At 36.5% G+C, this 27,336-nt stretch overlaps 1 protein-coding gene and 1 long non-coding RNA gene across 5 annotated transcripts in view; both read left to right on the top strand.

The window, feature by feature from the left end:
- Nucleotides 1–27,336, top strand: part of MDFIC (MyoD family inhibitor domain containing) — a 50,874-nt gene that overhangs the window by 4,169 nt on the left and 19,369 nt on the right. For 3 of the 4 annotated variants that reach the window (XM_074870221.1, XM_074870222.1, XM_074870223.1), the window contains 2 exons: nucleotides 7,374–7,469; nucleotides 9,917–10,048. In XM_074870221.1, coding sequence (XP_074726322.1) covers nucleotides 7,374–7,469; nucleotides 9,917–10,048 — 228 coding nt within the window. The remainder of the gene's footprint in view (nucleotides 1–7,373; nucleotides 7,470–9,916; nucleotides 10,049–27,336) is intronic. The other variant, XM_074870224.1, reaches the window with a different exon arrangement.
- LOC141944120 (uncharacterized) lies at nucleotides 14,351–25,767 on the top strand. The gene is made up of 2 exons (XR_012629168.1): nucleotides 14,351–20,520; nucleotides 25,652–25,767. It is a non-coding gene; the product is annotated as an uncharacterized LOC141944120 (long non-coding RNA).

Here is a 27,336-nt window from a genome sequence, read left to right as displayed (position 1 = left end):
TGAAGATCTAAGATAGTATGTCTGGAACTTTAAACACCCCCTACTCTTTCTATACTACCCCCAGGAGATCCAAAAGTACAGTGACTTCTCTAGAATTTGGTGGTCATTTAAAAGCTGTGTTTGAAATTCATATTATTTCTGGAAATAGGCTAGAGGTATTTGGAAAAATCTGTAATAATTTGGAATAATTACTAATTTACTTAGAATCACCTCATCATATTTATGTGATGACTCCATATATTTACTGTGAGGTACTTGAAACCTGTGTCCACCTAGGAATAAAGGTTCCTTAATCAGAAAAAAGTGGCTTATGTTATATGTATAATAAAGTATTAAGTGCATTTTAGTGAGAAAGAATTTTTGATTGGTAAAAGCATACTTTAATATGCTTTCTATATTTGTTTAACTGGTATAGATGCCTTATATCCTTAGAACAGACTTGTCTTCTCTTCTGTAGTTCTGTGAGGTATTATCAAAATACCCAGAGTACTCCTTTTGCTTGCTATCATATACATTCAGATGCTGAAGCCAAATTGTATTTTTCCATGAATGGAAAAGAAACTTCAACTGAGTTTTAAATATTCAACAAATAGCTATCCCACAATGTAATTAAAAAACAGACAAAAGCAGTAAAGCTGAGGTGGGTTGCAAGGTATTTATCAGTTGTGGACATGGTGAAAACTGCGTTGAGACATAGTTTGGCCTACAGATATGGCATGTTCTGGCTTTCACAAATTAAAAGAATATTTGTGTGTTAATTTAACCAACATGCTCTCTCAACATCTTCCCTGTCACTGTTCTTCCTTGTTAGTTCATTTTTTAATTAATGCATAAATATTAGTGAGATTACTGGGCTTTGCCCCTCCACAATTAGTGTGCTATGAGAGAGCAAATTAAATCATAGTCTTCTTTTGTGGCAATGTCAATACTCAGTTTCAGTCTTTAAACCATTTTCTGTGCCAACGGAGTCTGCTGGTCTAACGTACAGACTATAGGATGGAAGGTTTAACCTAATTTCTGCAAACATCTAGTTAATTTTTGCCACATCCTTCCAAAAGAGTTCCTCTACTCGTGCACCCTTGTTAAAAGATCCCAGTCATGCAGTCTCTCTTTTTCTGTAGCTCCACAGGCCTTGGAATCAAATTATGACTACTTCTACGTGTGTGCTGTGTAATGTAGTCAGTGAATAGTGTCACCTCTATGCTCAGACCACTTCAGTTTGGCTGTGATCAAATATTTTCTCCACTGGTAGGTAGCAAAATAATGTCCCTAAACAAGGCGTGTGACAATTAGTGACCATTAACCGCTCTGCTTTAAGGAAAATGTTTCATATGTTAGAGGTCATGTTGTGATTATTGCCTGGACTATGGGTAGACTTTTTTATTAAATCCTCTGCATTTGAATAAACCATGGAATACAAGAGAGAAATTCAGTGAACATGGAACTATATTCAGAGAATTAGGACGCATTTTAGAAAATGTAGGACCGTCATCTATAAAATATTTGGAATGCTTTTACCTTTGCTTGTTGGTAACTAAATGTAACTTAGAATAACAAGTGCATAATATTTAGCTTTCTCAATTTACAAAGAAAATAAATAAAATAATAATAATAAAAAGCCTATTGTGAAATTGAGATTGATAATTCCACTTCAACTATATGAACTTTCTGATAACTCTTTAGATGATAGAAATCCACTAGAATTTATTTTTTTTATTGGGGTAGGGGAGGAGGATGGAGGAGTTTAGTAGAAATAGTAAGGGACAAGCTCTATAAGTGACCATTCTCTGGTGCAAATCGTCACTGTTGCTGGATGGTGATGCAGTTCTGATTTGGTGTCTGAAGAAACCATATTCAGCAACTACTACTTCTATTCAGAAAAGTACAAAAAGCATGTGCTCCTTTTCAAGAATGTGATTCAAACCTCTTCATGTTTTCTGTGCTTAACTGTTTTCATGATGAGGAGCACTAAAGGAACGTGCTGGCTAGTTGAGACAGGGTGACAGAAGACCTACTGCTGGGAATGTTTGGACATTCTTGAGGCAACAACGATTACTATCACCATAATTACTGCACTTTACCAGCAGTGCCTCAGTGTTATGAGTAATGGATTTTTTATTTTAACGGTTAACCAGTGCACTCAGATTGCTCAAATTTACCAAATACTTCCTCCATATTTGTGTTCCCACTTGCGATCTGACAAGAGTTGAGTGAATCTGTGTAAATTTGTTTCATTGCTTTCAGTACTGAGGCATTTATTGAAAATTACTGACTAAAATACCTAAAACTTTCATGAGTGTCTAACTCTAATTTGTCATAAAAATATACTTCTGCTTTCAGTTTCACATGTATGCCATTCCAGTAAAGTGATTCATGTCCACATGGGTGTGATAGACTTGTATTTCATAAAGTTGACTGTAAAGATCTTGCATCAAATTTGAAATACTTTTGTTCCATCTCATAGGCTAATTTTATATCGGAATAATTCTTCTCAGATTCCATTCCAGGCCTTCAGAAGTTAGGTTTCTTTTTGTTTTAAACACTTGTTTTTTCCTAATAAGTAGTATCCAGCAATGAGTGTGTTATGCTAGTGTTTTCATTTGGATCAGTAATGCAGTTTTGAAGCGAATCTCCTGTTCACTCCTGCTTTGGTTTGCATTGTGGAGTGATCCTGGGTAGTGACCTGGACTGGATTCCTTTTGGACAAAGTAATCTGAAAGATGCACTACAGGAATGTGCGTAATGCCCTCCAGCCACTAATAAACCATCAGTCTTTGAGATTAAATCTGAGAGCTAGGCCAAAGTAGAAAGTCCCTGGAACATGTATAATATGGAATGTGTCCTTAAAATCAACGCTTTCACTGTACAGGTCCACTTTTATTGGCACATGCTGTTGCTAATACAGCCATAGCCACCGAGTATTGCCTAGCACTTCGGTGTACTCATGTGAAACATTGTTGGATGAATAACATAAATTTATAACTAACTGCATGACAATTACTGTGATTATTTGCAAAAAGAAGTTTTCACGTATTTGAATTTTTTAATGCCTTTAATAGTGCAGAGTACCTATTTGCATGTTGCTGTTAATTTTTAATTTATCATGACTGAAATTTGTCAAGAGCTGTCTAACTTGTAGTACATTCATGGTTGTTTCATAGCTTGCACCTGGAAAATTCTGTGTAAGAGCTTTCCAAGAAGTTCAGTTGATTTGCTCTAATTTTAAGGGACTAATTTTTTCAGTGGCATCTCTGAGGGCCATTGAAAGTTGTAATGAGACATTTAAGTGAAAGCCACTGAAATGAAATAACAACAAATTAGTTATTTTAGTTTTAAAAAAATCAAACATCTAAGTGGAGGCTTCCAACTCCATAATTTGTGGATAATCAATATTAATTAGATTGTGCAATCAGTCATTAATGAAATGAGATCATTTCAGGCAAATCATGACCTGGAATAGGCATTCTTTTACACGAATAGTATAGTTGAACTTACTTGTTACGTGAAATGCCTAAAAGTTTTAGGCTTTTCATGGAGTAGCTCATGGGTGTTACCGTTTATGGTTGCATTGTGAAACCTGGTATTATCGCGGTTCCTTTGTGTTACTGTTGTGAACAGTGGAATTTTTGGTGGGAAATAGTATCCTCACTGGTTCCTTGCCAGGGAGGATATTAGTGAACAAAGGAAGCATTAGAAATGCAGTGTTTGCCACATGCTCTTCAATCCCTCCCCACCACTGCAGGCTTGAGACAGAGAACTGTTTTGTTATCTTTCCTTTTGGAAAGATTCTTCAACTTTTTTGTTCCTCACTTCTGTGTTTGTTTTTTGTTTTTTTTCCATTTTTGTAATTCCTCTTTGCTTTGAAGGACAAAATTCCATTTGGGATGGTTTGAGCTTTGCACATGTATGTTTTAATCTGTGTCTGCTTGTTCAGGGATAACTCAGGCCTTTTGAGGATTCATGTTTACATCCCAGCAGCTGGGTCAAATTTAGGTACGTAAATAAGCTTTGCGCTGTGCTTCCATCATTCCTCTGCCCTTAAACAATAAAACTCTTGGACTGTTCCCGACTCTGCATTTTTGGAGGTCACAATGACTCCACTGTGCCAGTCCATTCTGCTTGTGTCTCTTGATGAGAATGATGCACTCAGGTTACCAGAAGCCTTACCCAGCAATTGCTTTTGCTTTACTTGTTATTTGGTGCAGCCCACCACATTGTTGGTGAACAGAAAATGAATGTGTCATAGCAACAAAGCCTTCTATTGTTGCAGCGACAGGATTTTTAACTCATTTTACATCCACAGTGTCCCTGTGTCAATACACAAACTCTAAACCTGTTTCTCAAGTCCAGTTTGTCATGTTGCTAGTCAAGCACTCTTACAGTTCACATGCTTGGAAGAGATGGCTGAGTCAGTATATAGGCTTATGTGTCATCTAATGATAGAAATCAGCTGTCAATCACACTCTGAGGACATGTAACCCACTTAATGTGGCACTTGTTTCCATTTTTTTCACGTGTTCAGAGATTGGATATTACATACTTACTGATGCATTAAGGTATGATGCCATGTTTGAACACACTGAGACCTATTTTTGAGCAAGCTCAAGAGACATAGTGGGGCGTGTGGGGGCAGGTGGAGTATGAATGTACAAATGGACAAGTACTTGGAGAAGTAAAGTTGGTTATTTGTCAAAGACTTGAGCCCTTTGAGGTGTGTCCTGCAAGTGTACATCCCATTACCTATCTCTTTTGTATTTTCTATCAGTTTTGTGTATTAATTCAATGTCCACTCAATATGCTTTACATTATCATAGAGAAAGACAGAATTAATATAGCTCTGAAAAGAGGGATACTTCACTGGGATATTGTAAGAAATTTTCAGAAATTAGTTTGATCTATAACCCAGCAACTTTATAAAGGCATAGAAGACAGGATTGGAGGGAATCTGGAGAGAGTGCCTTGTATACCCTTCTTGCCTAACTATACATAAGTCTTTCTTGACAATTCTGGCTATTTGTTAAATTTTGGGTTTAATAGGACTATTGTAATAGTAGCCTTGAGGCTGACCCAGACTGCTGACACTAGTCTGTTGATGGTGTCTTGTAAAATGTATTTGTCATGATGCAAAGAAATGTATGTAGCCAGAGACACATACTCCAAACTAAAACAGGAGTTAAGTCAGTGTTACAGTAGTCTCAACGGTGAAACCAAGTTTTGATTCTATGAAATACATGTATTGCTGTGTAATTTTAAAAATAAATATAACAAGATTATGGTAAAATGAATGTATGTACTATAAAAGGGATTTATATATACTTTAATAATTCCAAATGACAAAAAATTAGTTCACCTTGTTCACTTATTTCATGAAACAGTAATTTTGAGATGTGATTAAAATTTTAAATTTTTTCACAAAGTGGCTTACTAGTTGTCTGTAATATAGATATGATTTGGGCTGTTAACCATCTCAATTCTGTACTTTGCCAACATGTTGTATCTCTTCCTTATTAAAACCTTAAACTTGCATTAATCTCTACACAAGTAGAGTTTGTGCCCATGCTTACCTTCAGGATAAATGACAGGGTACTCTGTGTGGGTGTCACTGTAACTCCTGTGGGGCTTTTGGATAGAAGCTCTTCAGCCCAGAGACTGCTGTTAGTTTAGGAGAAGTAGATAGCCACACAGGTTGTTGGTCTGGTGGTTGAAACGTGTTAGGTAAGATGGCTATGTTGCTTTTGTGACACGATCTAGAGTAACTTACTGTGGTTTTAAAGAGAGATTGGATTTCTATCTCGGCACTGCCAGAATCAGAACATAATGAGTCTTTCCGTTATTTGAACTGCTAGGAAGAACGTCTCTTTCTCTTCTTGGCTGTCAGTTTTGGAGTTAGTCATGTGAGAATGGAAAGGTGTACTAAAGGAAGCAGAAGCTAAAATATTAAGGAGGTATTACATAAAAATTCTTAAGGTTAACCTTGATTGAAACAGAGAAGTGTTATAAATTTATTTGAAGATGCAGTAGAAAAAAGTCATACTTTTCTATAGCTAGATCCAGCTATTAGTATTTGTGCCAGCTGTAGGCTTTGTTAAAGCTGTTCTGCCACAAACATGGCACATCAGAGAAGATTAAGGTCTTTGTGTCAGTTCTTACTGGACTCATAAATATGTTACCTTTCATGAACTACTCTTATCACTATTCTTATGCACCTAAAAAAATAATGGCATCAGCAGAACACAGACTCAAGAGTTCTGGAGTGAGTCTTCATGTGTGATAGGTTGTAGTTGGTATGTTGTAGTTGCATCTCTAGAATAAAAAGATTAAAATGTTATATCCCATCATCAGCTGCTTATTATAAGGGAATAATCAATAAATTAGTTTGTACTTAAAACTGAGGCCTGGTGCACATTCAGGAAAAAACAATAATTAATCAGGACAACAGTGTTTGTCTATTTGCAGTGTTCTGATGCATCAGAAGGGATGTATGAAAAAATCTTAAATAAACTTAGTTTAACATCTACTTTTTCTAAAGCCCCATTATACTAAGTCTGGCGGGATGGAGTTAATTTTCTTCACAGCAGCCCCTGTGGTGCTGTGTTTGGGATTTGTGACCAAAACAAGGTCCACAGGATACCAGTGTTTGGCTATTGATGAGCAGCACTTGCATAGTATCAAGGTTTTCTCTTTTCCCTATCTGACACCCAGTGAGTGGGCTGGGGGCAGGCAGGGGGTTGGGAGGGGACATCTGGCTCAGGTTGGCCAGAGGAATATTCCACACCATATAATGTCACACTCAGCAATAAAAACAAGGGAGGAGGTGTTGGGGGAGGTAGCCATTGCTTAGAGAGTGACTTGAGCATAGCTCTACTTGTGGGAGGTGGCAAGTGATTTTTGCATCACTTGTTTTTTTTTCCTCCTTCCTTCACTCACTAAACTATATCTCAACTGACAAGTTTCCTCACTTGTGCTCTTTCTGTTCTCTCTCTTCGTCCCGCTGGGGGATGGGGAGGGAAGCAGTGGCCGTGTGGTCCTTAGCTGCTGCCCAGGATCAGCCCACCACACCCACAGAGTAGCATCTGCCAGGAGATTTGCTGCTCCAGGGGGTAGTTCTGGAGAGCAAAGTAAGATACCAAATACATGTTTAATGCTGTAGGTTTCTGTTACGCACGTTCATGGGGAAGTCTTCATGTGAATTCAATAGATCAAAGAACAGATACTCAAATAATGTTAACTGTTGTAAACTCCTATCAAAATTGTTCAGTGGTAGTGCCTCTTCTTTCTTGTTAACTGTTAATATCATTTACATTGTTCTGACTGGCAGTTTACCATATCCAGCTAGAATAATAAAAGTAAACATGAGAATTGGTTTTTTTCAGCCTTGAGAAAAGAAGCCATGTTCCAGTATTTAAAGGGTGGCTGCAAAGAAGATGGAGACTCCCTTTTTACAAGCAGTCACATGGAAAACATAAGGGGTAATGGCTACAGGTTGCTCCTTGTAACAAGTGGAAAATTTTTGACAATGAGAAAAATCAGCCACTGGAATAATCTTCCCAGGGAAGTGGTGGACTCCCCAACATTGGACACTTTTAAGATTCAGCTGGACAGGGTGCTGGGCCATCTTGTCTAGATTCTGCTTTTGCCATGAAAGGTTGGACCAGACGATCCTTGAGGTCCCTTCCAACCTGGTATTCTCTGATTCTATAGTATGAAAAATACACTTACAACCTACATAGTAAAAAAAAAAAAAAAAAAAAGGCAAAAAGATACTGAACCAAAACCAAGCAGAGCAATGTAAACTAAATCCCTGTGGATAATGCTGACTGATTGTATTATGCACTCCTTCAGATTTCTTAGATAAAAACGTAATCTAGAACACTGAGGGCCCCATAATATTAACATTAATGTTTCTTAGAGCTGTTCATTGTTTACTATATGAAATAGTAGGGCTCTGCAAAGTCTTATCCTGTACAAGAAAATTGTGTACAGTAACTGCAGTTTTGTACTACCACTGCCAGGTAGGTACTGTTGTAATCTTGGTGTTGTTACTGCAGTAAAGTAAATTAAGGGCAAAATCTCTTGAAATAGCTCATTTAAGCTTACTCTGTGTGGGAATCAGAGTGCTTTTACACTAGCTCTCTCCAGGACACTTCTTGTTCTCATTCAGTCTATTTCAGGCCACTTTTGAAACACATTTGCACCTAATACCTAACTGCACAGGCAAAATCATCATACTTCAAAACAGCTGGATTTGTATCTGATACATATCAAGTAGAAATAATTTGTATCTGATGTCTGTCAAAGGGGTTGAAAAAATCTGGGGGTTTTTTTTGGATGGCATGAGTATCTAAGTGAGATTAAGTTATCAGGGCAAGATGCAAAATTAATTGAAGTCAATGGATATCTTCCCAATCAAACTTCCCAGTAACTTTACCATAGTCCCAGTGAAATGATTCATCTTAGGATGGGCTTGAGAAAATGTTGACAAGTTGTGGATGAAATGGTGATGGGAGGGAGAGATGAGGGAGAAGTACCATGGAGGTAGCTGGGTCAGACATTTTGGAAGTGGAAATTAATAGAAGGGGAGCAGCAGTGCTTGAAGGCACGTACTACTTACTATATGTACAATATGGCATATATTATTTTGAGTGATGCTCAGTGCCTCAGTTTAATAGGGTGGCTAACAAAGGCAGAAAGTTACGATTTAAAATGAAACTGCTGTTGGTTACATAAAGAAACTAACCTTTAATATGTCGCAGTAGCAATAAGTGATTTTTCTGTGTCTCAGGACTGGAATCATTGCTTTACTAGAGGATATGGTATCATTACATTGTGATAAGTGGTTTATAAACACATTCTTGTTTGAAACAAATAGAGCTAACAGACTTCTCAACAGTTGCTCGTTTAGATTTACTGTAAATACTAAATGTTGTACGTATACTCAAAAAATACTCAAGACTGAAAATATTTAGTGTTTCAGAGAACCCTTGAGCAAATGATATAAACTGATAATCTGTCACTGTAAATAAAGAATAAAGTAGTTCCAGATTTGAAATGTTTCCTTGAATGTCAGTAGGAAAAACCTGTAGCAATCAAGAATAGAAAGATTTTTGTGTGTGAATTTGACTATTAAAACATTAATGACAGCGAAAATGAACGCTGTCACTTACCTTGGTTTGAGAAAATGCAGGTCTGCATGCAACTGGCAAAATCATCAAAACAACAAGGTCTGCTATCTTGTGAAGTAAGCTTAAGAATCCGTCAAATATACTTACCATGGAAATTTCCCTGCATCTTGTATATACTTGGAGAGAAGAAATAATTTTTCCTTTCATCATAAGCTAAACATTTGACTTTTATTTAGGAATGGCTTTTAAAAGGTTTCTTCTTTTCCCAATGAAAATTAAGGAATTGTGTTATAATAAAATTTCTGAATTTCTGTACTAATAGTTTTTGAAGTTTCAACAATATTTGTCTTTAATTATATGTTCAACTGTAACTAATAGAGAATAGACTTTTGTGGAATTTTTGTGGCTTTTATATGCCAGAGCCACATGTATGCAGGCAAAAAATGATGTTTTTTTGTGTGACGAAACAATTAAAATTTTTATCTGAAAATTTTGTGGAAAGTAACTAAATACAAGCAAAATCAACCTTAACTTGTTACAAAAGCTGCTGAGTATTATTTTGCATGATTAAACACAATATGACCGAGAGACTTTCTTAAAGAGGAATTATTTTGATCTGAACAAGAAAACAAATTGAAAATCAAATTTATTAGGAATTATTTCTAAGGAAACTACATGAGATGCTAAGACAAGTTATATTTTATTCTCTTGTTTTTAATTTTCAAATATGAGTTTTGTTCACATAGAGGAAAAATACCATAGAAACTAATATGTTAAAAATTCTTTTGACTTAGATAAAACTGACCAAGAGAATACTGCGGCAGGAGATAAAGACATAAACCAGCCTTCCAGTAACCAGAGTATACAACCAGAGATACAAGACCAGTCCATCTGGGGAAATCGCACTGATGGTGACCTCATCAGAAGTAAGTATTTCCAGAACATATTGCTGCCATTTAGGCTTGCTTTTGCAGTGTAACGGGATACTGCCTGTTGACTCAGTTAAATGTGTGTCACATGCAATTGTGTTGCAACTATAATGCATGTCTACCGAATTTATTTCCCAGAATGACTCCTGTCAGCGTGCACAATTAATGAGTTTAAAGAAAGGTATGATTTGAGTGGTGCAGTATAGTATAGACCTCTGTGGCATCTACAGTTTAAAGCCTTAATGTTATATTCGTCTCTTATCATTTATAATGGGATCTGTATATTTAGTAGGCACGTGAGCTGCAGTATGCAACTCTGCCAGGTGTCATCGCCCTTGATTTCTCAGGTTATACATTTAAGTGGCAGAGTAAACTGTGCTGAGAGCAGTTGCTTCCAGATGCATTGAGTACTGGTCAGGTGTAAGTTTATAAACAATTTTGAATCCTAAAGTAGTTATTCCTTTCAAAAGTAGAAGAATGCTGTAAGACAAGGGTTTAGACCTATGCTATGGAACTGTGGTTTTTTTATAATTATTTTTCACAAGTCCACATTCCTAGTGTATGTCTTGGATGCTTTAAAACATAAAAAGGTATGCAAGATTATTCCCATTTTTCTGTCTTGAAGATCATATGCTGTCCAAATTGCACCTTCCTGAGGCAAAAACATTTCTGTCAACTGCCAGAGCTAATACTAGTTTAAAATTCTATGAATGCTTGAACGTTAGTTACTCAAGGGAGGGGCAGCATGAGAAACTGTTCTCTAATTATAGGGTGTATTCAGAAAGCAAATGGACCAAATGCTGAGTGGTGCTCCAGCTCTGAGATTGTTGCCTGACCACACACTTCAGGGTCAGTCTGTCTTTACACTGCACATGTACTGCATGATACACAGTGGGGTAAAGTCTTATTTCTGAACCTGCTGTTATCTGTTTCTTTTTAGTTTTGTTTTGTTGGGGTTTTTTTTAATCTTATCTATACAATCAACTTCTCCTGGACTTTGTGTTAGCAGTTGAAGTTCTTTTCAAACCTTAGTTATTACTTTTTTCTAAATAATGAGTCCCAGTCAATATTTACATACTTAATATATTGAATAGTTATCTAGATCATTTACAGGAAAATTTGAATTTAGCATGTCAGATATTTATCTGACAATTTAAAAACAATTCTTAGGGGACTATAAAGAGGAAGAATTTTCCTTCACAGTTTGAGAATTTACCTAATTCCAAAAGATCATTATTTTTAGACCTAATTGTCCCTGGACAAGCAATTGCTTTGTGCTTGTGATGAGGACATGGGAAGGTGTGTCTGGCATCTGCTGCTTTTGGAGTGGCCTCCTCATTCCCTCTTCCTAGAGGTTTCCTTATTCCCAGACCCATGGGAAAGCAGATTTATTTGGTAGCAGTTAGCAGTGTGCCTAAACTATGGAGGAAAGGACCAAGGACAGTAGGGTGGTGCTGTGCTTCCTCTAATCAGTTCACTGCAAGGACATATTGTAGTGGCTACATTGAGGAAGTGGGAGAGAAGAAGGTAAATTTTTCAACGTATAGTAGAAATAGCAGCAGATTCTCCAAGTCCCTGGTAAAGTGACTTGACAGTTATATGCAGTTATATGTCTCTGTGATGGGATGGTTATCTGTTGCTGAATTAAAAATGTAACAGGGAAAAGGTCAAAGATAGGATAAAGTTCTGACATATAGTGTACTGCTCCAGTGTGCATAGCTGTGCTTCTCCTGGAATCACTAGTAGTTTTACCTTTGACTTAGTGAAAAGTAAGTTTAGGTAAAAGCTGGAAGTTTCTAAAATTCCTAGTGTTAACTGAGTTTTGTGTCGTAGTGGCTTTATTATGAGACACATTTGAGTAGCTGCTATGATGCAATCCTCTCTTTGTTTCAAATTAATGAATTTTTTTAAGTTTTAATGTTAAAGTCTTTTAGATGGAAGAAACAAAAATTATGACATTCAAGCAGCTTCTTTTTCTTCTTTTTTTGGGGGGCTGTGGCTATGAGTAGGGAAGTCTGTTCTAAAAAAACTTGAGAAACAGTTTGGCTCAATTACAAGTACTTCTTGTAGGTTGCAGAAGTTTTACAACTTGATCTACACAGTAACTAAAGTTTGAAAAATAGAACAAGTAGAGCAAAGAGAAGCTTGTTTATCACAAGGTATTTAATCTTAAATAATAAGTATCATAACTCAGAATGGCTGTGATTCAACCAAATCTGTTACCCCACTAGACTAAAGTTTGCAGAATATTGCAGAAAGAAGCTTGAGGTTAGAAATAAGTGTTTGGATCATTACAGTGTATTTTTAAACTGTTTCTTTAAAATGTTTTAGACAGGACATACCTCAGTTTTCTCAGGTATTAACAACCATTCACCACTATCCTAATGATTCAGTTTCTTTTTTTCCCATACAGATTGTTTTCCATCCCCACAGTTGATACATACTCCATTTGTATTAACCTTAGTTTTCACTTTATAAATGTTTCCACTGTTTAATTTCCAACATTCTCCTTGTTTGCAGATGTTTTATCCTGCTGTTATATGGAAGTAGATTAATCAGTCAGTTTTATTGGCACACCAACAACGAAGTCTAGTGTTAGAGACTGTAATGACTTCATTATGTATGATTTCTCATTTGCACTTGTGAACTCAGTTTACCAAGCAACATCAATAAACTAAAATGCTGCCCCCATTTTCCACAGTAAGATGTTTTCAGTTCACCTTGCCCTGCCCTTGCAGTTCTTTTCTTAAGCCCTCTTCTTTAATCTCTAGATGATGAGATTTCCCCCACCTCCTTTGGAGCATCCCTTCTGCTCCTGAATGAAAATGTCCATAATATCCCGGGTAAATGGTTAATCTTACGGGAAGCTTCAACCAAGAAATTAATCATTTTTGAAGAGAGCTTGAGAGTCAAAAGGTTACTGTATACTGACATATAAACAGGGAAGAGCTAAATAAGAAGAAAATGGTTATATTACCTTTCTGTATTAATTGTTAATAAGCTTGCATAACTGTTACTGCAATACTGTGTTCAGTTGGAGAAGGGTCAGGGGAGAACCGCAAATATCTCAGGAATGACTGGAGTAGTTGAAAACATGCCTTATTGTGGAAAAACTCCTGGAATTCAATCTGTTTAGTGTTAACAAGGGGGGTAAAGAGGGGCTTGCCTAGTCCCTAAGAAGCATAATACCACAATGAACAGAACTTTTGTAAGACAATTCTTCCACTGTAGCAGACAAAGGGAGAACTAGGTGTAATGTCAGGAAGTTCATTTAGACTAGAAATAAGGTGTACATTTTTTAACAAAGTATTTGAGAACAGGAAGAACTGCCTAATATTTGATGAGTTTAGATGTGTTATTGTTCACAAGGTGGCCATTGCTATCCATAACCTTCAATTTTAGGACCTGAGTAAGGGAGAATCTCTTTTCCATAGCGGTTTCCCCCAAATTGGAATAACCTTCATATTTTTTTCAGCTCAGGTATTCTTCAAGGCAATGTTAAGACCTATTCCTTTCCCTTCACAGATGCACACATATTTTGTATTTTATTTCAGGCTGTAGAGGTTCTGCTTTTCAAGAGCTTAGCCTTAGAATAGCTCCATCTGCTTTTCCTCCTTCTTCAGCAGTGCATTTTAAATATCTGCAAACACCTTCTGCTTATTTTCATTGTATGATCTGGTGGCCTGTAATGGAGACATTCTGCTTCTGTTACCACTCACCTTTGGCAAGTCAGGAAGAGTGGATGTTAAAGCATGAAGCACAGTAACCTGTAGCTATAGGAATGAAGCCATGGGAATTTTTGCTGCTCCATATTACCATAATGCCTTGCTTTGTTCTTTGGGAAAGGTTGGGGATTTTTTTTTCCCCCTTTAAAAAAAAGCTATAAAGGTGGATTTCGAATATTTAGGCAGAATTTTTACAGAAGGTACTAGGTTATCATCAATGTGTGCTGTTACGTGGGGGAAGGAATGTTTAGGGGGAAAGAAAATGCCAGTCTTGAACACTATTTGCTTGTGAGGATTTAATCTCCTTTCCAGTTCTCAAGCAGGACCTTAGCTATGTGATATTTAAGAAAACAAAAAACATCTACCATAGATTCAAATTGTCATGAATAATTGATTAATAATAATCCAATTCTCAAGATTAAATACCTAAAATATGCCCATGTTTTACAGATAGAAAGGTCATTGCTATCCATCATTTCCTAGCTTCAATTGCCTCTTTCTCCTCCATGAAACACCTTCCCGATAAGAGTGGTTCTTCAGAGAAAGGGAGGCTTCATTCAGCTCTGTGAGGATTAAACAATTTTACATGTTCTTGTGCCCACTATTTTATTTACTACGTTCTTGATTGCATTTTGTTTTATTGTAGTATAAACCTAGATCTTTTTATCTTTTTGTTTTCTATGCTTTTATGTTGACATTTTTACTTTACATGACTATTTATTTAATTTTAACATAAGGAGATTCCCTTTTCCTTCTGGCTAAGTGAGTGATTTCTGTAGTTTAAATTATGCAGTTTGGGTTTGGGACTTTTTTCCCAACAAGAAGAAGATAATCTGCTGTTAGAACTGTTCTTTTTGTTTGATATTAATCCAAATATCTTTTCTTGGCTAATTTATGGTGCACAGTCACCTTACAATTACTGTGATTTCAGATGATTCTGTTTATTCTGTCTAAAAAATGGTTCAAAGTGCTTGAGATAACGTAAATAGTTCTTTTCAAAGCTAGAAATTATGACACATACAGTCTTCTTGAAGAGTAACCAAGTGTGTGAGTACAGAAATCATGCAGAACAGATTAATGGAAATTGCTCAAAATATATTGCCAAGTCTGAAAGGTATATTCTTTTAGTTAAAGAAGCAATTTATGAACAATGTTCCGAATATACACAGGTATAAAAAAGTGTGAGCCTGTGAATGAACAAAACTTTAATCAATTCAGTACTTAAATACAGGAATGCAGTATTTGATACTTAGATCCTTCTTTAAAGATGACAAATCTTTGAGGAATCTGGCCAGTAGAAGTAATAGAGGTATGAAGGTCCTCCCTGAGAACTCCTCTTCCAGGGAGATTTTCTAATCCTGTCCCCAACAGAGAACTAGCCTGTGTTACTTCTGTTCCTCCCCCGACCTGGCAGATCTCTTACTAATTCTGTTCCAAAAGTCCTCAAAAAACCTAGTCTCATGCCTGTTGAGGAGCCTGATGGGCTTTTAACTTCTTCTCAACGAGCGGCTGACAACACATGCATTTTTAAAAATATTCTTTAAAAATACAGTGCATCACCTAGTTCCCTTAGCACAACACAGGAGGTAAAATGTGATTTATTATAATAATTTTGTACTGGTTTTGGCTGGGAAAGAGTTTATTTTCTACATAGCTGCTTACCGGGGTTACACTGTGACAAGTTTTCAGCCACTAAATAGTGAAATATTACTTTGATTATAGAAACTGGAAGAAAGCTAACTAAGTATGTTGTACAACATATTTGGAGTATTCATATCAGTCAAGATAAAGCATCTCATAAAGGTGGTAGTGAAACTTATGCTGTTTAACAAAGTTTTGGAATTTAGTTGGCTTACAGGCAGGCCAGTGTGTTGTGCATCAGAGGTATTAGGTCCTGTGAAGCACCCATGGATTTATTCCTACTGATGACTCACTAGTTGAAGCTGAGAAGAAGAATGAATAATAGTGTTCTTGCAGTAGGCTGAGAAATACAACTGAGAAATTGGAAGCCAGTGCTATCAGGATACCACGAGACCAAAAATTTTCATTATTCCAAATAAACTAATCAGAGTTTGCAGGTGGTGCACACATATGCAACTGGAACTCATGTTCGCTACTATTCACCCAAGTCCTGATGATTCTGAGGTTGTTTAGATTTCCCTCCTCCTTTTTTTCATGGGTAAAGATGATGCACTCCTTCCAGTCTCTACCTGGAAGACTTCTGCAGAAAGTTAGGCCTTTTCTTGCTGAAAATCCATCTTCTCACCATTTTGATTTCCCGTAGGAATTTCTGGGATCAAACCTCTCAGCCAAGAGAATTTTACATCCAGGGAATTTCACACCTCATTGTTGCACAACCATAGCATTTTCATTTAATTTTCATTTCACCCTCTCCTGGGCAGAGAGGCATTTTCACAGAGAGTTGTATCCTTACAGTCTTCAGAGTTTAAGACTGCATCTTGGGTGTTTACAGAAGTCACCTATGGAAGGACCTGAGGGTTGCTGAAGTCCCTTACTTGTAAACAGAGCTGCTGTGGGATGCAGATGTGTTCTGTGTAGCCTCTTCCCTTTGACTTTAGGTTGAATGTTTTGAAGCAATGCAGTTAATGATGGACTGCAGTAGGTGAGGGATTTGTATACTCTTTGGTGACTCCATGTGGAGAAATAAACTTCTTGCTGTTGTTGCTCCATTTACAGAACAGTAGTCAAACTTCAAAAACTTCAGTGAGAACTTTAAACTGCACCAGATGACCATAAGATAGATGTATGTATTCTGCATATCACTAGTAGCCAGAATTACCTGGAGCCTTTCATTTTCTGTTTTACCTTACTTCTGACTCTCAGAATATCATCTGAATTTATGGTCTGAGGCTGGGGAAGGTTGGATGGCAGTAATCATCAGTAACAGACAAAGGTGAAATTCTTCAAGTAACGCGAAGATTACTGTGCTTGCTGTGTTTGAGCCTGAAGTAAATTGTATCTTAATTTCAGAATATTTTCCTTTGTTGTATTGGTACTGTCTCAGAATTAATGTGCTGTTATGCCTAGATGGGAAAGAATATTTATATTCTTTTCCTGATTAGTTCCTCGTATAGGAGAAAAAGCACAATATATTTGTAGTGGTTCCTTAAAGAGGAAGAGTAATAAAACTCTGTGTTCTACATGAAATATTATACTACAAAACCAATGAGTCAGTGTGGTTTCAGTCTGCTATTTTCAGTACTAACGGTATTGAGTTAGCCATTTTTAGCAAAGAAGACACCAAATTACAAAGTGCATGAAAGTATCGTCATTCAAGTTGTACTTTTAGGAACATGTTTTCTGGCAAAAATGTCTTGAACTTAAGCCAGAGCAAAAATTCTCATAGTTTTTCTCTTTTTAAATTATATTTTATATTTGCTTTCATGTGTGTAGAACGCTTGGAGTCAGTTTATCCACCTGAAAAGTAGTACTGTATATTGTGTGTATCTCAAAATAATTAAATGAATTCTTCAAAATTTAGAGAGCTAAAATCGTTTTTAGTCTTTTTATTTACTGATAAAAAAGTGAAAGATGAAGAGGGGCTCATGGTCACAGCAGAAGGCTTAGCTAAGTAAATGGTTAAACATTTTTCTTCTTTAAATAGCTATCCAGAGGAAAGAAAGGTCTGAATACTACTTACTTGTTCTGCATTCTGGTAATATCTACAGTGCAAAAGTACCCACAAGTACCTTTCCCTGAAGGTATTATTGTAAAGGACAAGGAAAAACAGGAGTCTATGACCTATTTTCATGTTGCTGTGGTGGTGTTTTTTTGTTTTCCCTTAAAAAAAAATAAAATTCTTCATCATCCAAACCCAAAGGATCCCTTTGAAAAACATTCAAATGTCAAACAGCTGTGGTCACTCAGGCTATTTCTAATACCTGTTTTTTCACTCATTATACCGATGAGATAGACCTCCAGAAATATTGAGGCTTGATTTAAGAGAATGATGAATTATTTCCCACCTGAGCCTTAACTATTTTTAAATCAACTGTAGTGTTCTGGCATGTGAGAAACATGTTTTTCTATGGAGACTGCTCTTGAAATTTGTGATCATGAAATGCAAACCCATGGCATTCTAACACAAGAGCTTTCAAATTCTGAGTCTAGACCCATGAAAATTAGAGGCTTAACTTTTAAACCTGCTTCCCTCAAATTCTATGCAGTATCTTGGTTATCATGTTTTTACTTTAATCCAAAGCTATAAATATTATGACACTTTATTGGAGAAAATGGTAAGATTTATCAATGCTAACATTAATTACAGCAGAATTTCAACTAAGAGACTATTTCCTGTTGCAGAGATTCCTCAAGTTTAAGTGAGTTTTATTGATTTACAGCTCAGACTTAAGGTTGTATAATGTTTGCATAAAATGTTATGAAGTTTGCTTTTGAGACAAGTCAAGTAGAGCAAACTGTTAGGCAAGCCTATAAAATATGTGGCCTATGAGTCAGATTTGACCTTCAGGGCAGGTTTTTGCCCCTGAGAGACAGCATAAGCCGTTTGCCCATTCTTGGCAGAGCTGGAACAAGCCTGCCTTCAAGTATGGGTAGCTCTGAAATACATCTTTCTTGTAACAAAATGTTTTTAAATGTGAAAATGCACACTTTTCAGTATTGTGAATAAAGCTGACATAGCACAGATTTCACTGCTGTATCTGCACTCCATTAAAAAAATGTAATTAGATTAGAAGGATTTTAATTTTCTCCGCAAATAAAGGGATGTCTTCTAAATAAGACAAAACCAAAAGGTTTTCAGAGGAAAGATCCTTGTTGCAAGAAGCACTGATTCAAAGTGTGGGCCTTGTCCAAATTTAAATGCTACTTAAAAGTGTTTTTAAGCAAAAAGTGAACTAAATAAATTTCAGTGGGCCAAATTACATAGTTTTATAAGGTAAAAGAAATAATTTTTATATTTTTAATAGAGAATGCAAATGATTCAATATGTAATGTTGAATGCTTTTAAACATGTTGAAATAAGAATACTCCCTTTCTGTATGTTAGAGATAAAAAATATTCTGCTGCTATTCAGTCAGTTCTGCAGTATAAGGACTTGCAGGTGCTACTGGGCTCTACTATATTGAAATAATTTGGGCACAATAATTTCATAGAGATTTATATCTTGTTTCCTGAACAGAGTGGAGAATCAGAATTTTAGCTCAGTTGTGGGATGAACGAAAAAAGTTTTACAAGTAATTTCATCTCATTAAAACAATTTACCTGTTTCTTCAGATAATCTGGTGCTTTCTCCTTTGTGTTAATGCAGTTGTTTCTCTGAATTTTTGTGCTTGTAGCTGTTGGTCACTGATGTGACACTGTATGTTTCTAGCAGGACAGATTTGTAACTGTGTGGTTCAGATATCAGAGATTTCTTGTGAATTGAGTAGCTTACGCTTTGCTTCCTTTCAGGAAACTAAGTGGATCATTTTTAGAGGAAGTTTGATCTTCACCAGGCACAGTCAGCAATCTGACTTACGCAATGCTGTAAGGGATGTGTGCTTGAACAGCTGGCAAAAACTCATTTAGCATATTTTTTTTTTATTATATTGAATTCATATAATGGAGGTTGTGTATGAAAGCTTGGCCAAGCGGGGTTTGTCAAGCTGAGTCAGAAAGAGGACTTCCTAGATCATTTTGATAGAATACAGTAAATAAGAAGTAAAACCCATTTTCCTTTGTGCTAAGTATTGTGTGTTAAGCACATTCAGCTTTGAATTGAACACACAAATCTCTTAGTTGATAAATTTTTACATTCTGAAATATAACATTGCCTTTCCCTTCAGCATATGAAACTACCATTTTAGTGTAAAACAAAGTTAAACTGCCTGTGGGTTGGGGAAGGGAAAGGGCAGTGAGTTCTGATGCATAGATGCAGCCTTTAGTCCATGGTTGCTTGCATTTTTGAATCCAGGAGAGGCAAAAGGAGAATTTAGGTTTGTCAAGGACTCTGATAGGAGGATTTTTCAAGGTGTATTCTCAAGAATCTGATTTGTACAGTGTGCACAAAAACATTTTGGGTGAGATTGTGCCATATCTCTTCAAGGCACATGGAAACAGTTCAAAAAAGGAAAAAGAGCTCTCATTTCTGGGTCATCCTGATGCCAAGCTGGTGCATTAGTGGCATAAAGCAGCCCAAGACCCAGCTTTGGTTATGGTAGCTCTGTCTGGACTTTCTGTGTGTGACTCAGAATCCTTTGGTGACCCGGGGTCCCTGGAGCGCTTTGGGATGGGGAAGTCCTGCTTCTCCAGCCCATGGGCATAGCAGCCAGGTGGATTGGTGACCAGGGACCTTTGCCCATCTCCTAGACCCTGCTGGCCATGAGGGAATTCCCACAGCTGAAGGACATCCATAGCAGAGACTAACCCATCTCAGTGTGTTTAATGTCCATGCAGATACATGTTGCTTCTCTCTCTCCTCGTGCTTTGCTTTTTCAGGATCAGGAAATAGATGGACACTTGTTGCACTCTCTGCTACCTTTCCACATCTTTTTTCTTCTGCTGACAATCACGCTATTAACTATCCAATCTGTGTTAATGACAACCTGGGTCATGAAGAGTTATTGTTGTGGACCTCAAGTCCTCGCCCTACTTTCTGACACAGAATTTCCATTTTCCATCATGCTGCTATTGCTGAATGTGGCTGATTTTTGGCCTGGGCTCTAGAAGCCTCTCTCACCTCAAGCAGAAGGGGAACTATTGCTTCAATGCTAGATCACTGTATAAGTACGATGTGTTTATCTTCATTTTATTTCATTGCTTATCAACTAGGCTTTATCATTTAATTCTTTTCTTACTTGTAAAATTTGTAGCAAATACTTCAGCTCTAGTGGGATTTTACTTGTGAATTTTTTTTGTTTCTTCTTCCCTATTCTTCTCTGCCCTCACAGACTGAAGTGGCTCAGCTCACTATGTATTTTTTGCCTTTCTGTCTCCTTCCCCTCCAGTGCTGTCTTCTTCTGTGTGGTTGCTATCTGCTCTTTTTTCTTTTGATGTTTTTGCCCTACTATTGTTTTAATAATGTAAAATCCCCAGTTTTAGCCTGTTCCTCATAGTTACTGCCCATTTGCTTCTCCTGTTCCATTTTCCTTGCAGCTGTGCTTTCTCTCTTTCTTCCTTTGGCTTTCTGGTTCTTGATATTAGCTGATGCCAAACTTAGCATCAGCTCTAGGTTGCAAGAAAGAATAGCAGAGAGAAAATAAGTGTGGCAAAGGGATCAGAAACTCAGTAATCAATGTATATATTACTGGTTTTGTACTGATATTCTGTGTTTTCCTGCAACCTTTTTTACATTACCCTCTCTTAGTTGCTTTCATTCTGATTTTACTCCTAGTTTTTATTTCTGCATCTGATTAGTTTTGTTAATAGTAGCATTGGGTCTGTCACTTATGTGAGTGGAGGTCTAGAAATCAAGGCAGCAGTGAACATTAAGGGAATTGCTCATTCCAGACATTTGTCTTCATTTCTTTTCAAAACCAAGTACAGCCAGTTTTTATGTGTATTTATGAGTTTAACTGAACACTCAGACTCGTCTGAAAACTCAGTATATATGACCAGTGGAGAATAAACCTGACCTTTGAGTATTTTCTCACTCAGATGCAAATGGTGAACAGGCTGAGCTGAGAAGCTATTTGCCTCACCATCCCACATTCTTTCCTGCAGTGAAACAGTGTCCAGTTTGTCAGTGGTCACTGGGGTTTTGAGGAAGGCAGCAGGAAATGCTGAAGCCAAGAGGACCTGTTTGTGCACTTGCCCAGGTTATGGCGGTTAATGACATTGAGGTTATCTCTCCTGGCTGGTACATCCTGCTGTGCCGCTTACACGGCAATACCCAGCAAGTGATATCCTGTTGTTTGTAGCTTCTCTTTGATGTTTATTATTTGATTTGGGAACAAGTAACACAATGGTGAGGGGCATCAAAACTGTTCCAAATATTTGACTTTAAATTCCATGGGACACCAGTGTGTCTTTATGCAGTGGTATAACCGTATGTTGTAATAAGTATTAATTACATAACTGCTGTAATTGTCACGCCAACAGCTTGGATTACCTTTTTTTGCGTCTAGCGGTTAATTAACCTTCCTTTTAAAATTAGAGCTCCAGAAGCAAAGCTTTCTGTTCCTCAGTGAGATGGGGTTGTATTGGTTTACACCCTTTGTTTCCTTTATGGTTTGGGGGACTGTCTTCACATTTATTAAATCACTGATTATTTGTGTTGAAGAAATAGATCACTTTCAGCACTTTAGAAATTAACAAAAAGCCTAATTCTCTGATTCTTAATGCGTTTATTATTTTGTTCTCAAATCCAATTTCTATAAGCCACTGTGCATTATAAAGCAAGATTTAAGAAAAAAACCCAAGTAGGTTAAGATGCCTCTTAATAAGTTACCTATGTAGAAAACATAGGACGAAATAACTAGACATTTCACCTTAAATAGAAAAAAAAAATTAGCTTCAGTAGTAATTAATGAATGTGTAAAAAAAAAAAAAAAAACCAAAAAAAAACCAAACCAAAAAACAAACAACCCATAAATATGCCCATGGAACGTTGGAATGGTAACCATGAGTTAACCTGCCTTTGCACATGTCTGTGCAATTACCACTGCTGTAAGTAGTTGCAATGCTATGAAACATAAGAGAACTAGGCTGCAGTTGTTGTCCAGTCCTCTAGCAGAATGTATGAAGAGGAAAATGAATAGATAAATGTATGTGGAAAGCTTGCAGTAAAATTTCCTACTTTTGAACACAGGTTTATATAGAAATTTATCCCACAAGTGTCTGGACGCCTGTTACCTATAATGTCCTGTTTTGTGTGTGTTTGGCTCTTTTCTTGGATTTTTCATGGTGAGCTACTGCTGTTGTTCTCAAGAAGTGAAAAACTGTATGCTACACTAAGAACTTTATTCCACTTCATGTGGCTTAACAATCATTGCATTATGTGAATCATCTTTATTTCTAACTATATTGTGATCTAGCAAGAATTTCCAAATCATATGCAAAGTTTATCATAGATGCCAATATTTGCAGTCTCACAAAAAAACATCGCTAATGATGGCAAGATTTGTGTATGATAAAGAAGAATTTACTGATAATCTAATGGTAATTAGAACACAAAAGGATATTTGGATTTTGAGATAATTGTTAAAAGATAGATAATGAAAAATGTTAAGGGTTTACTCAGTTCAGCAATGATTAAAAATTTGCTGTTGCTATCATTAAAAAAAATCAGCAAGCATTTCTTCATTTTGCAAAAACACATCAGGAAAGAGGATTTGTAAATAAAGAACTTCACATTTTCAGTGAGCATGCCTATCAACTTTGTAAACCTCTGACTACCAGCCCTATTCATGCTTCCCTGTGGTAACTGCTTCTTTCTGGCTATGTCAAAGACATCTTTTTACAATTCCTGCAACCCTTCAAACACTGTGTAAGGTCCTGCAGTGCCTTCCTTTGGAAGCACTGCAGGTGTCTTTGCACAGATTTAAGAGTACTCTTGGCACTTTCTCGTGCCCTTGTTTCGCCTTCTCAGCCCATAAACACACATGCACACATGAGTTTGCCATTCTCGTCAGACCTTCCTTGACTGAGAGCTGATGGGATAAAATGTCTTTTCCCTTTGTCCCCTGCCAGCCCCATTTCTGTTATACCTGGTGTTCCCTGGATGTGTTCTCACACGTATTTTAACAAAGTGTTCTCAGTGTGGGTCCTGTAAAAGTCATACCAGCAATTTTACTACAGTATTTTCATTACAAAGGGCATCCTGTTTCATAATAATATATTGTATTCATTTTGAAGATGTCCTCATGTCTTACAAGAAGCAATTCTAAAAAGGTGGTTGATGCTGTTAGTTGGTACTTTGTTTTCCTTGTAAAGTCAGCATGGTATAAAAAATTCAGTGTAAAAAATTGATTTTAAAAGATAGATTGTACCTTGATGGTACCTTGTTATTTAGTTAATGTATGCTTTCTGTGATATGGAAGCTGCAGTATATGCTATTTATGTCCTAGAAAATATTCAAAAATAATTGCTGACAAAAGCCACTTCACAGGTTGACTCAGAGGTACATCTTGTAATCTGAATGTTAATATTCTGGATAGCTAGGCAGAGAAAACTATTGATGTAGTTTGAAGATCATGTAGAGACTAGTCAGGATTTTAGTTAGAAAGTGGGGAGGGAGAGAGATTGAAATATTTGAGTTCTCCCAGCTTCACTGAAATTTTGTGCTTATTGAGCATATGAATGCATACAATTTGTAATATTTTTGAAAAGGTAAGATTTTTTGCTAGTCAGTTGGAAATGTTGCCTTTTATATCTCAGAAATTTATGTCTTTTCCAGAAGCAATTTGGAATCACCTTAATTTTACTCTAGAATCCAGGCAGCCCCTGGTTTTACTGTGCAATCTATGACTATCTGTCATCTGCTTTATTTTTCCCCTCAAGCTTAGGTCTATGTTATGAAGGAGCACTGATAAAAAACAGAGGCCTGATTCTTACCTCCCTTGCATGTGGTCTCATCTGTGTGATCCATACAGAGGGAGTGGGAGCAGAGATCAAACAATTTCCCCAGGTCAAATTAGCATGTAGATCTTGGCTTTTCACATTAATGGACCCGAGCAGGACCTCTGTATTTCCTAAAAAGAGCTCATCTTACTGTGGTTGCAGCTGTTTTGGGAGACAGAGAAGTGTTGAGGGTATTTTCAAATGAAATATTTGTATTTTCTCAATATGTGAAAATACCAAAGGTTACATTTTTTTACACCCAGGAGTTGCGCATTTTATTCCTCCCTAGTCCACCTGCAAAAATACTGCTTCTGTGGCCTGATCTGATGTCGTAAACTATTGTGTCATGAATGAAGAAAAACAGCATTCTTACCTCTCTGGGTATGCAGTCAGATGACCCAGGCTGTAAACTGGAAAGTATTTTTTCCATCAGTGGCATCGGCCAGCCTAGCAAACTCCACGGGCATCTGTATCAGCTGCCTTGGAATTGCTTTTGATGTGATTAGGCTACTAATTAGCTGTTTCAATTCTTCTCTCCCTCCTGATGTTTTCTTTTGATTCACTTTGACTCCGAGGAGTCTGTATTCTGTCTATGTTTGGTTTTGTGTTTTGTCTAAAATCCCTAATGATAGCTTAGACTGTCCTCTTTTGGTTGAGAGTTTCCTTGTGTTGACATACATTTTTCTGTTAAATGCATGCATCAGGATTTTTCTCTTAGAATAGTTGTTATTTTGCAAGCTGTAAACAATGTATTGTCAGTGTGCATATATACATTCATATTCATTTAAACCGTGCTAAGGATTTTACAGTCTGAATGAGAATGTGCATAGTTACTTCAGAACCGTCAAATCCATAGTAAATGTTTAGTACTCGAATATTTATTCACCAGATAGTAACCTCACAATTAAATTATTATGTAAAGTCAGTTAAATAACAGCAGAAGTTACTGTATTAAGGCCCACTTTGCAAGGAAACCAATGACAAGGAAGCAGTGAAACACGCTAATAGATTATATGCTATAGCAATATATTGCCTTTTTATTGCTTTTCCACAGGCAGCAGATTCATGTATAGTTATTACTAGCTACATTATCTGCTACTTTTCTATCAAAAAAGATTCAGTCTGTTGAATCATTAATCCAATATTTATCATTCTTATTGAAAATCCACTAGTGTTAGCACTGTATAAAATATTGACTTAAATCTACTAGTTTTGCTAAAGATTAAAAACATATTAACCTAAAAAGCACAGTATTTCTTAGGACATTTGAAACTATTCATTGTGGATGTTTGAAATGACAATATTTCTATGTTGTGTGAGGAATGATTTTTTTTTTTTTTAAATCTTTAACATATAGTGAGTGACCAGTGCCATCCTGATTTGAAGATGCTGAATGTTCATCCAGCTCATATGTGAAATTTTGATGTGTATTGCATTAGTTACTGAATATCAAGAATAAAATTTTTGCTCATACATAGAGTGTAAAATGGGATCTTTTGTAGCAGCACACGGCCTGTTTAGAATGATATAACAGGCGCTGAATGTTCACATATCAAACAAAATGCCATCTTTCTGTAGAAAAGAGGTGTCAAAAAGTTTCTTTGTACCTTTAACGCATGTGATTATGTAGTACAAAATGCAGAGTTTGTAAAATTTCTTGAATATACAGGCAAAAAATGAATAATTCAAAACAACTCATAAGTTCTACATTCTATTGTATCTTTTATAACGCAGGCAGAAGATAGCATTGTGTTCCCAGTAGAGCTGAATTTGCACAAGTTACACCTCTGAAAATGCCAGATGGTCTATGGTCTACTTTTGAGAGCTGTCACATATGTAAAGATTTGAAAAAAGAAAGACAGCTGAATGAGAGCAGTGGATCATTAAAGAGAGAGTGAGAGTCCCTGGGTATCACTGTGTTTTAAGAAGCATTGTGTCGTTCCCCATATTACACCTTTTTTTTTTAAGATATACACAACCTTTAAAAAATAAGGTAAAAATATTTCTGTTTTAAACTGAGTGGTTGTGGCTTAGTCTTGGAATTGTCAATTGCTTTTGTTCTTTATGCTAGAATGCGGTCATATGGTTCCTAATTGGTTTCAAGTGTGTTTTAACCATAAGATTCAGGTCTCCCTAGTGCAAAATTATCAATAAAGTTAAAATAAATTTAAATTGAGATAGCTAATCCATTTGGGGTTTTATTCCATTTTGATTTGACCTGCGTATCGCATGTGAATACTGTAAAGCCAGTCAGCTAAAAAGTTGTATGTTAATGCTAAAAGGCTGAAGTAAGAGTACTTTGGGAACAGGCGTATTTAATAAAAATTTTTTAAAAAATAAACCAAAACAAAACTCCCAAAACCCATGGTAAAAATAATAAAAGCAAAAACATATAACTGTTTAGATTCCTCAAGACTTCCCATTCACCCACAGTTTGACAGAAACACACCTAATTTTGAAGATTGAATTTCAGAGAATTTGTCAAGTTACTGTGTTGTAGCAAAGCACCAAAAATATACAAACAATTGTAAGCTGCCACCACCAATTTAGCTGGCTTGGAAAAGGTCATAACTGTCAGTTTTAGAAACTTGCATGTCCAGACATACACAATTTTTAGTATAGTCTATTGCTTTTATCTATTGAGGAAGGTTAACCCCTCCCCAGTAATTCTAGGTTACTGGTGCAACTGTACCAGTCCACAGTTGGGAATCATAGGCAGCACAATGCGAGGAAACATCGTTACATGGAATGTGAAAGACACTGTTCGTTAATAGTACAATTTATGTTTGAGTGGGATAATGAAAATAAAGCTATGGGGAGCTATGGCAAAGAACACTGAATTCTAGCGAGTAAAGTTTTGATTCCTGATGTTGCCAAAGATTTTATTTTTGACTGTGGTTAGGTCTACACTGACTGTTTTTAAAATGGAAGAAATACCTTTTGATTTTTAACAAAATTAGTTTTACACATACATGGAAAGATGACCTACACAAAGGGTTCCTGGTAGTATACTTCTAATGAATCCTATTCAGGTAAGAGAAA

This window comes from Strix uralensis, chromosome 5 (assembly GCF_047716275.1).
Source record: "Strix uralensis isolate ZFMK-TIS-50842 chromosome 5, bStrUra1, whole genome shotgun sequence".
Taxonomy (NCBI): domain Eukaryota; kingdom Metazoa; phylum Chordata; class Aves; order Strigiformes; family Strigidae; genus Strix; species Strix uralensis.
Note: the sequence above shows the minus strand (reverse complement) of the source record. Positions and strands in the feature narration are given on the sequence as shown.